Source organism: Aegilops tauschii, chromosome 7, assembly GCF_002575655.3.
Source record: "Aegilops tauschii subsp. strangulata cultivar AL8/78 chromosome 7, Aet v6.0, whole genome shotgun sequence".
NCBI lineage: Eukaryota > Viridiplantae > Streptophyta > Magnoliopsida > Poales > Poaceae > Aegilops > Aegilops tauschii.
This window is the reverse complement of record NC_053041.3, coordinates 634,635,526-634,645,798: the sequence shown is the minus strand read 5'-3', so window position 1 is coordinate 634,645,798 and position 10,273 is coordinate 634,635,526. Positions and strand designations below refer to the sequence as shown.

General features: G+C 45.9%; 1 protein-coding gene across 2 annotated transcripts; it reads right to left on the bottom strand.

Annotated features, from left to right (window-relative positions):
- Positions 1–6,178: 6,178 nt before the first annotated feature.
- On the bottom strand, positions 6,179–8,976 carry LOC109737765 (putative UPF0496 protein 2). 2 transcript variants are annotated; one of them, XM_045231148.1, is made up of 2 exons: positions 8,681–8,976; positions 6,179–7,585 (listed from the first exon to the last, which is right to left on the bottom strand). In XM_045231148.1, the coding sequence occupies exons 1-2, from the start codon at positions 8,739–8,741 to the stop codon at positions 6,336–6,338; spliced, it is 1,311 nt and encodes a 436-aa protein (XP_045087083.1). In that variant the 5' UTR covers positions 8,742–8,976; the 3' UTR covers positions 6,179–6,335. The 2 variants fall into 2 exon arrangements, with proteins under 2 accessions (XP_045087083.1, XP_020152483.2); XM_020296894.4 differs by having other exon boundaries at positions 6,179–7,588; positions 8,681–8,964.
- Between the last annotated feature and the right edge of the window lie 1,297 nt (positions 8,977–10,273).

The window sequence follows — 10,273 nt, the reverse complement described above, 5'->3', positions numbered from 1 at the left end:
AGTTGATACGTCTCCAACGTATCTACTTTTACAAACACTTTTGCCCTTGTTTTGGACTCTAACTTGCATGATTTGAATGGATCTAACCCGGACTGACGCTGTTTTCAGCAGAATTGCCATGGTGTTATTTATGTGCAGAAACAAAAGTTCTCGGAATGACCTGAAACTCCACGGAGCTTATTTTTGGAAAATATTAAAAATATTGGCGAAAGAATCAAGGTCAGGGGCCCACACCCTGTTCACGAGGGTGGGGGGCGCGCCCCCTGCCTCGTGGGCCCCCTGGAGCTCCACCGACCTCAACTCCAACTCCATATATTCGTGTTCGGGGAGAAAAAAATCAGAGAGAAAGATTCATCGCGTTTTACGATACGGAGCCGCCGCCAAGCCCTAAACTCTCTCGGGAGGGCTGATCTGGAGTCCGTTTGGGGCTCCGGAGAGGGGAATCAGTCGCCGTCGTCATCATCAACCATCCTCCATCACCAATTTCATGATGCTCACCGCCGTGCGTGAGTAATTCCATCGTAGGCTTGCTGGACGGTGATGGGTTGGATGAGATTTATCATGTAATCGAGTTAGTTTTGTTAGGGTTGGATCCCTAGTATCCACTATGTTCTGAGATTGATGTTGCTATGACTTTGCTATGCTTAATGCTTGTCACTAGGGCCCGAGTGCCATGATTTCAGATCGGAACCTATTATGTTTTCGTGAATATATGGGAGTTCTTTATCCTATCTTGCAAGTCTATAGTCACCTACTATGTGTTATGATCCGGCAACCCCGAAGTGACAATAATCGGGACCACTCCCGGTGATGACCATAGTTTGAGGAGTTCATGTATTCACTATGTGTTAATGCTTTGGTTTGGTACTCTATTAAAAGGAGGCCTTAATATCCCTTAGTTTCCATTAGGACCCCGCTGCCACGGGCGGGTAGGACAAAAGGTGTCATGCAAGTTCTTTTCCATAAGCACGTATGACTATATTCGGAATACATGCCTACATTACATTGATGAATTGGAGCTAGTTCTGTGTCACCCTATGTTATGACTGTTACATGATGAACCGCATCCGGCATAATTCTCCATCACCGATCCAATGCCTATGAGCTTTTCACATATTGTTCTTCGCTTATTTACTTTTCCGTTGCTCTTGTTACAATCACTATAAAACCCAAAAATATTACTTTTGCTTTCGTTACCGTTACTTCCATATTACTTTGCTACTAAATACTTTGCTGCAGATATTAAGTAATCCAGGTGTGGTTGAATTGACAACTCAACTGCTAATACTTGAGAATATTCTTTGGCTCCCCTTGTGTCGAATCAATAAATTTGGGTTGAATACTCTACCCTCGAAAACTGTTATGATCCCCTATACTTGTGGGTTATCAGCTATCAAGACTCGGGCCCAACTAACATGGAGGTGATAAAGCCTCCATTTATGAGCAGGCTGAAGTCTCTCCCCTGAAAAAGCAGGTTGAAGTCTAAAAAAACATCGTTCTTGTTGTTTTCCTTCTAAAAAGACCCATCTGCATATTATTTTTATAATTTTCTATAACTTTGAAGTACAATTTTTGTTAAGTTTGAAAAATTGGGTTCACACAAACACATGTTAGGGAAAAATCTCTAGATCATGTGCCTACGATTGCTATTATTATGTAATGAACATCATACTAGAAAGTAAGAGACTCACTTTACCCAAGAATAGAGTGCACGCCAATATTAAGAACATGAAAAGAAGAGATAGAAATGCCCAAAACTAACACAAAAAAGAACATTACCTCATATCACCATGTGTGATTAATCAGGTTCTAATGTACAAAATAAAAGAAAGACCATAAAAAACATCAAAGGAAAAGAAAGATGCCAAAAAGTAACAAAATATGAAGATATCCCATATGTTTTTCGTATCCCTATATGCAAAAAAACATGCGTGTCTGTGTGTGTGTTCATAATTTCTAAAACTTAAAAAATGGTTCTAATAAGTTTAAAAAGTGGGTTCGCGTGAAATCGGGTTATGGAAGAATCTTATAATTTAGATTGAGTGCGTCCGAACATAGGTGGACTAGGACATGTGTCATGATATTGAAGAAGGATGGTGGGAACACCAACTCGAAATTGACAAGACATTGCACCATATCATTCTGTAACCTTGGTAGGATTTCTGGATCGATTACCTTCTAAGAAATTATATTGAGAAATGCACACAGCTTCAAAATGGCTAATCGAATGTTTTCCGGTAGAAGCCCCCTCAATGCAACCGGAAGCAATTGCATCATAATCACGTGGCAGTAATGAGACTTTAGGTTTCGGAATTTTTTCTCTGCCATATTTATTATTCCCTTTATATTTGACGAGAAGCCACACGTGACCTCCATACTGAGCATGCATTCGAAGAGGATTTCCTTATCTTTTTTGGTAAGAGCGTAGGTGGCAGGACCTTTGATACTGCTTTGGATGCATGCCGTCTTTTTCGTGCGTACATTGTTGGTCCTCCCATGCCTCTGGTGTATCTTTTGTCTTCCCATACACGCCCAAGAAGCCTATTAGGTTCACGCAAAGATTCTTCGTCACGTACATCACGCCGATTGCAGAGCGGACCTCTAGGACTTTCCAATAGGGTAGGTCCCAAAATATAGATTTCTTCTTCCACATGGGTGCGTGTCCGTCAGCGTCATTCAGTACAGATTGTCCGCCATGACCCTTTCCAAAGATTACTTTTAAATCCATGACCATATCAAGTATATGATCACCAGTACGGTGGTCAGGATTCTTCCGGTGATCTGCCTCACCTTTGAAATGCTTGCCTTCCTTTCTTAAGAGATTCTCGATCGGAAGAAATCGACGATGTCCCAGGTCCACATTCTTCTTACCTTTATCCAAATATATACTTTCGGTGTCATCTAAACAGTGCATGCATGCGTGGTATCCCTTGTTTGTCTGTCCTAAAAGGTTACTAAGAGCAGGCCAATCATTGATGGTTACAAACAGAAACACTCGTAGGTCAAATTCCTGCTATTTGTACTCATCCCACACACGTACACCTTTTATGTCCCACAACTGTAAAAGTTCTTCAACCATTGGACTTTGGTACACATCAATGTCTTTGCCGGGTTGCTTAGGGCCTTGGATGAGCACTGACATCATAATGAACTTCTGCTTCATGCACAATCAAGGAGGAAGGTTATAGATACATAGAGTCACATGCCAAGTGCTATGATTGCTGCTATGCTCCCCAAAAGGATTTATGCCATCTGCACTTATACCAAACCATAAGTTCCTTGCGTCATCTGCAAACTCTAGCCACTTCCTCTCAATTTTTCTTCACCGCGACCCATCAGCGGGTACTCTCAACTTCCCGTCTTTCTTACGGTCTTCTTTGTGCCATTGCAACAACTTGGCATGCTCTTTGTTTTGGAACAAACGTTTCAACCGTGGTATTATAGGAGCATACCACATCACCTTGGCAGGAATCCTCTTCCTGGGGCGCTCGCCCTCAACATCATCAGGGTCATCGCGGCTGATCTTATAGCGCAATGCATCGCATACCTGGCATGCATTCAAATTCTCGTACTCCTCGCCGCGGTAGAGGATGCAGTCATTAGGGCATGCATGTATCTTCTACACCTCTAATCCTAGAGGGCAGACATCCTTCTTTGCTTCGTACGTACTATGGGCAATTCGTTGTCCTTTGGAAGCATCTTCTTTAACATTTTCAACAACTTTTCAAATTCCTTGTCAGATACACCATTCTCTGCCTTCCATTGCAGCAATTCTAGTGTGGTACCCGGTTGTTTCTTGTCATCTTCGCTATTTGGGTACAACAATTTCTTGTGATCCTCTAACATGCGCTGCAACTTCAACTTCTCCTTTTCACTTGGAGTTTCTCTTTGCATCAGCAATGGCCCAACCAAGATCATCAGTGGGCTCATCTGATGCCTCTTCTTCAGCTTCTCCCTCCATTGTAGTACCATCATATTCAGGGAACCTAGTATAGTTGTCATCATCCTTTTCTTCTTCATTCTCTTCCATTAGAACCCCTCTTTCTCCGTGCTTGGTCCAACAGTTATAGCCGGACATGAAACCAGACGTAAACAGGTGGACTTGAAGGACTTTTGAGTTAGAGTAATTCATATCATTCTTACAGACACCACATGGACAGACACCACATGGACAACACAAAAAACCATCCCGCTTGTTTGCCTCAGCCACATGCAGAAAACTATGCACGCCATTAATGAACTGGGGAGAGCGTCGCTCATCGTACATCCATTGTCGGCTCATATTCATTACACAACACCGAAAAGACCAAATTAATACAAATTGATACATAAAGTTCATACACACTTATTCTCATAAATCAACATACAACTATCTAGCTAAAGCATTTAAATGCAACAACATATGCGATCAAAATCGCAACTAATGTAATAATTGATCCAACAGTATAATGAGACCAAGCCTCTTTATCAACGACATATTTCTAATCTTTCTAATCTTCAAGCGCATTGCATCCATCTTAATCTTGTGATCATCGACGACATCGGCAACATACAACTCCAATTTCATCTTCTCTTCTTCAATTCTTTTCACTTTTTCTTCAAATACTCGTTTTTTTCAACTAAATTTAACTTCTCGACAAGAGAGTCGGTTGCAATTTCCGGTTCACATACCTCCAAGATAAAAATATATATGTCAACTTGATGGGCATAATTGTCATAAACACCAAATGCAACATATACTTATAAAAGATATTATACAACATCCGAATCATAAACCGGACGAGGGCCGACGGGGACGGATATCAAAACCATGGCACTACGTATAACAAACAATCATCCAAGTAAGAACATTATACAAGCAATTATCTAAACCATACAAATACGATTTTTTTCACAAAAAATATAAGAACAAGAGCCTCACCAAGGTGATGCCGGCGACGGGACGTCGCGGGCGATCGACGGCGGTGAGGACGGGGACGGGAAGGCACTAGGTAAACACACCTAAACATATGCAAACTAAGATGTTAATTTGAGCTCAAATTGCATATAAATCAAATAAACTCCCACATAATTACTCCCAAACTAGAATGCACAAATGACTATACTTATAGAGCATGAAACGAGCTAAACTAGCAATGCGAGATGAAAGGACAAAGTTGCTAACCACTTGGATAGATGGGGTGCCTCAAATCTTGACAAATCTTGGCAGCAATGGAGGATGAGCTCGAGCTAGGAGAAGAAAACAGAGAGGAGAGAAAGGAGAAAACGAAGAGGATGAGCTCGAGCTCGGGCTGGACGAAGCAGGGGTTTATATAGGGACATGTTTAGTCCCGGTTGGTAATACAAACCGGGACTAAAGGTCCACCTCTAGTCCCGGTGGGTGATACCAACCGGGACTAGAGGGGCTTGCAGGGCCCAGTCTGACGCCAGCCTGCCACCACCCCCTTTAGTCCCGGTTTGTATCACCAACCGGGACTAGAGGTCACAGATGAATCGGGACTAGAGGTGACCGTGTGGCATCTTCCGCTCCTAGCCGTTGGAACCGGGACTAGTGGTCCCATTAATCCTGGTCCAAAACCCGGCCGGGACTAATGCTTTGGACGAAAGGCCTGTTTTCTACTAGTGGAATTAGCAAATCCATAATTACAAACACTAATTATTACATAAAAAACATCAAAATAAAATGTATTTTTCCCAAGAACAAAGTGCACGGCATTATTAGGACCATCAAAAGAAAAGAGAGGAATGCGGACATTGAGCATCTAATCCAGAGCACAAATGCACATGCATCAATAGTAAATTTCGAAAACATAGTAAACAAAATCTAAGAAATCTATTTTTTTACGAACATCAACATAAAATCTAACATCCTACAAAATTTAACTTTGGAAAGACATCTGTGGAGGCTTCTACAAAAAATATAAAACTCGGGATTAAAAACGACACATTTTGGAGCAGTCATTTTTGTCTTTTTGCACACACCTCTACCAGTGTCTTCTCGGGGCGAAATTTTACACAAAGTTAGAAAACGTGTAGATGCTCATCTAAAGAAAGATTTTGGTGATTTTTTATTATTTTTTCAAAATTTACTGTTTATGCCAATGCATTAATGCTCGAGATTAGATAAACACTTTCGGAGGAATGCCCAAAAGCAAATCACATAATGGAGCTTGTCTCATATCCCTATCCAGGAAAAAGCTTGTGCTAATGCACAAACAAAAGAAACACTTTATTCGTCATGCCACTATCCCCTGAATCACAACGGAAAATTACATATAAACAAATTAATTAATCAACAACAACACACTAGCGTCTTATTTCTCCACTAAAATGGACTAGTCTTGGGACGTCGTCGTATCTGTGGACGGCGACGGTGACCCGGCGCGCTCCATCTCTTGCGCCACCATCCTCCGGCTCCGGTTGATGGTGACGAGGCAGAGGCAGGCGTGCTCCTCCAGCTCCTCCAGCTGAGACCTCAGGTCATCCCCGCACTCCTCCTCCTCCCGCGCCACCTCCTCAAGCAGCGGCCGCTCGCCGTGGCCCGCCACGGCGATGCGCGCCATGTCGCGCCCGTGCTCCAGCTCGTCGTGCGCGCGCCGCACCATGCGGCTCACCGTGTCGAGGTCGCGCCCAACGATGTACGCTCCCCGCGCCGCCGCGTCCACCGCCTCCTCTCCCGTGCGTGCGTGCCCCCGCCTTCGCCTCCCGTGGAGCCGGCCGGACAGCTTCTTGACGGTATTCGTCCGGCACGCCACGGGCTCGGTGGATGTGGCGCAGAAGGCCACCGCGGCGGCCGCGCCCACGCCGACGACGGCGTGCGCGGCTAGGACCACCGCGGCCACCACGACCGTGGCCGACGCACCGACGACCGCGGTCGCGGCCGCGCACCGGGCGAAGCGCGCCGCCTTGGCCAGCCTCCGCAGCCGGCGGCGCGCCGCGGCGAGACGCTTGGAGAGCGGGCTGCAGCGCGCGTGCGCCTCGTGGAACCCGTCGAGCCTGCCGCCCGCCGGCGAGAGCGGGTTGTCTTGGCGGACGTGCAGCGCGAGCGCATCCCTGGCGGCAGTGGTAGTGTTGTCATCGCCGTCACCTTCGACGTCCAGCCGGCGGAGCAGGCGCCGGAGCACGAGGTGGTGCCTCCGCGCGGCGCCCACGGCGGCGAGCAGCGCGGAGCACGCCTCGCAGGCGTCCCGGGTCACGTCGAAGTACTCGAGCAGGAGCGCCTCGACGCGGTGGCGTCGGTGGCACCCCCACGGACGCCGGCGCCGGTGCCGACGCCCAGCGGCCCGCGCGAGCGCCTCCGGTCTCGGCTCCAGCTCGAAGTCGTCGAGAATTGTGTAGGAGCACGACGGCTCCTTATCCAGGGCCGCAGCGCCGTCGTCGAGCGTTTCGAGGCTGGTGCTGGGCCTGGAGGAGGAGAGCTTGAACGTCTGCCTGAGGCTGCGGTGCGCGTGCGACCAGAGGTCGAGGAAGGACCTGGACTTGAACGCGCGGCCGTACTCCTCGTCGACGTCGAGCGGGCTGCGTGGCGGCGGTGCCGGAGAGATGGACGATGACGAATCGCTGCTGCTTCCCTCCATCGTGCCGTCTGCTGCAATGCACAAAAATGATTCAATAAAATGAAGATAATTTAGCTACATTCTGAGCATATATGGCAACGCGTCAAGAAATAATTCTCTTCAAACTTAGTCAAGGAAAATACAAGGCGTCAAGAAATGGCCTTGCGACTTTTGGGAGCACTACACAGCTTGCTCGCTGTTGCTTGAGACGCAAGTGAAGCACTGGCATTTGCAATTTGAGTGGTAGTGGGCAGCACTCACAAGCTAAAAAAATTCAGGGAAACACGCATGGCTCAAGTATTTCAAACCCTGTAGCTCTCTCTTTTGGTAAATCTAGTTTTATGGTTTCTAGCTTATGGTTGTAACATTTTCTTTACTAGTAAGCATGGCTAAACTTCCGGTGTAAATTTTCAAAAACTTGGAAATTTCATTAACATACTAAAGTAACATCGGTCCTGTCATAATATTTTAGCAATTACGGTAGTATACACAACTTCAATTTGTTTTTGAAATTTTATAGTATTATTTAGCTAGTTCTCATGTAAATTTACGTGACAATTCGTTCCATTGGCTGAAATGAAAACGGACTTAACTGTGTTTTGCTGAAATTTAGTAATTTCGGCTATGGCCGATATCTTTTTTTTTCTTTAGAAAGGAGGCCATCGCGCGGCTTTAAATTAATGAAGCCCTTACAACGACCGATAGAACGCAGCACACACACACAAATAACAAAACTAAAAAAAAGGCAAAGATACAAAGATGCCGAGGAGCATCAACAAAACCCCAAAAGACTACAAGCCGATATATTTCTAAAACAGGAATTCAAAACCTTGAGTAATAAGTTGCGCTCCTTAATTAACACTTGATTCCCACGGTATTTTGGTATTATTTCTGTGTGACATCCCAGAGGTCACCCGACGCTCATTGCAACCTCTCGACAGAGAGAAACAAAAAACAAATGTCGCCGAGTTGAAATTGACATTAATTCAAGCGTAAAGACTTGATGCATGCATGATCCCATCAAAACAATCTATGACATCTCTAGCTAAAATTATCGTCAAAACTCAAACCAGTGATCATGAAAATCAATTGTCGCAATGGACGAAGGTGGAATTAGAACTTACGAGTGCCGATGCTAAACATGGTTTTAGCCAACGACGAAGTGGACGATGAAAAGGGCCACATTTGATCAAATCCCTCAAATTAGCCGGAAGCACTGGTGGGAGGGGGAATCTTCAATCTTCTCTCTATCTCTCTCTCTCTCTCTCAAGATTGCAGATGTATATATGCACTTGGAGTTTGACAAAGCCCGGTGAGCAACAAATGTCTTTGGACATATCATATGAAGATGAATGTGACCCCCTCACACATATATATAGGGATCGACGAATCGATCGTCTACGATTGTCATGTGTTAACCCGGATCGGATGGAGATCTTGCAAGGCAAGGAAGGGAAGGAGCACAAGCTAGCCAAAATGATGAATGAAGACATAAATGGTAAGTGGACGGGTTCTTTCTTGGTAACGCGCACACAAAAGGAAATGAGTTAAGGCGACACGGCATGCACATGGATGTAAAGCGGAGCACTCACAAAGCAGGAGCACACACATGTACAACATTCGCTCGACACACACGCTGGCGGCTGGCTGTGCCGTGCCATTTGCCGGCCGTGTCGTTGACTTGCGTGGAGTAGCTAGCACAGTTCCGGTAAATCCATGTGTGACAACAAGTAATCATATGTGCCGACGTGCGTACGTGTAAGTGGATTGTCGGCTGTTCTGGAAAGAGATTTGCGTGCACACATGCATGCATGGACGCCGGCCAAGGTGTCGATGATCTATCGTTTGATCAGGTACGTGGACAGGATCACACGATCACGTCCGTCCGAGCTCGCCGACACGAGTTAAGTTGTTGCTCCTACGGCTAAGTTTGGCACGATCTATCTCAGGTTTCGTCTGGTCGATCCATGCGTTTTCGGTCGGGCTTGCTGGCCATATATGGCGGCCGGCGGGTCGTCGGTCGGCGGCGACACGCACGGATGGACCCAAGTACGTGTCACAGTATCGTCTGCCGTGCGTGCCGGCGATGTGGTGACCGGCCGGCCGGAAGCTAGCTGGCTAGGCGAGCACCGCAAGCTCACGCCAACGTCCGACGATGGGTGGGATCGTGGCTACGTGTCGGCCGGCCGCGCGCGCGCGGGGGAATTGATTGATGAGCCACGAGACGACACTGTGCGTGCTCGAAAAGGCAGACGAAATCAACGCGTCGGCGCGCGATAACGAAAGCTGTCTTCACGCACGCGGTTCCTTGATCACGTACGGGTACGCACCTCACTCACGTGAACATGACAATTTTCAAGTTATTATTGTAAAAAAAAACATAATAAAAGGGCCCAAAGAGGTTTTTAGGAAAGTAGATGATACCCTACGCGTAGCTTGCTACAGGATTTGGTTGCAATTATTTCAGGGAGATTTGGTTGTATATATGAAACAATACTGTTTAAAGTAACAAAGTAACAATATGTGATTGAAACAAAATACATATTTTTATTGTATTTTATTATCCTATAGTTGTAGAATATTTATTATGAGTAGCATGCACGGTGTATTTTAATGAGGCATTTTCTAATGCATGATGGCACACTAGTAGAAAACATGGCTTTGGTTCATGCCTGGCCATCCCATTAGTCCCGGTTCAGTCACGAACGGGGACCAAG

Coding starts and splice junctions, on each gene's coding strand:
- LOC109737765 (XM_020296894.4), bottom strand. CDS start 8,741: ATGTGGCCCTTTTCATCGTCCACTTCGTCGTTGGCTAAAACCATGTTT. Junction 7,589..8,680: donor CATGTTTAGCATCGGCACTC/GTAAGTTCTAAT, acceptor TGTGCATTGCAG/CAGACGGCACGATGGAGGGA.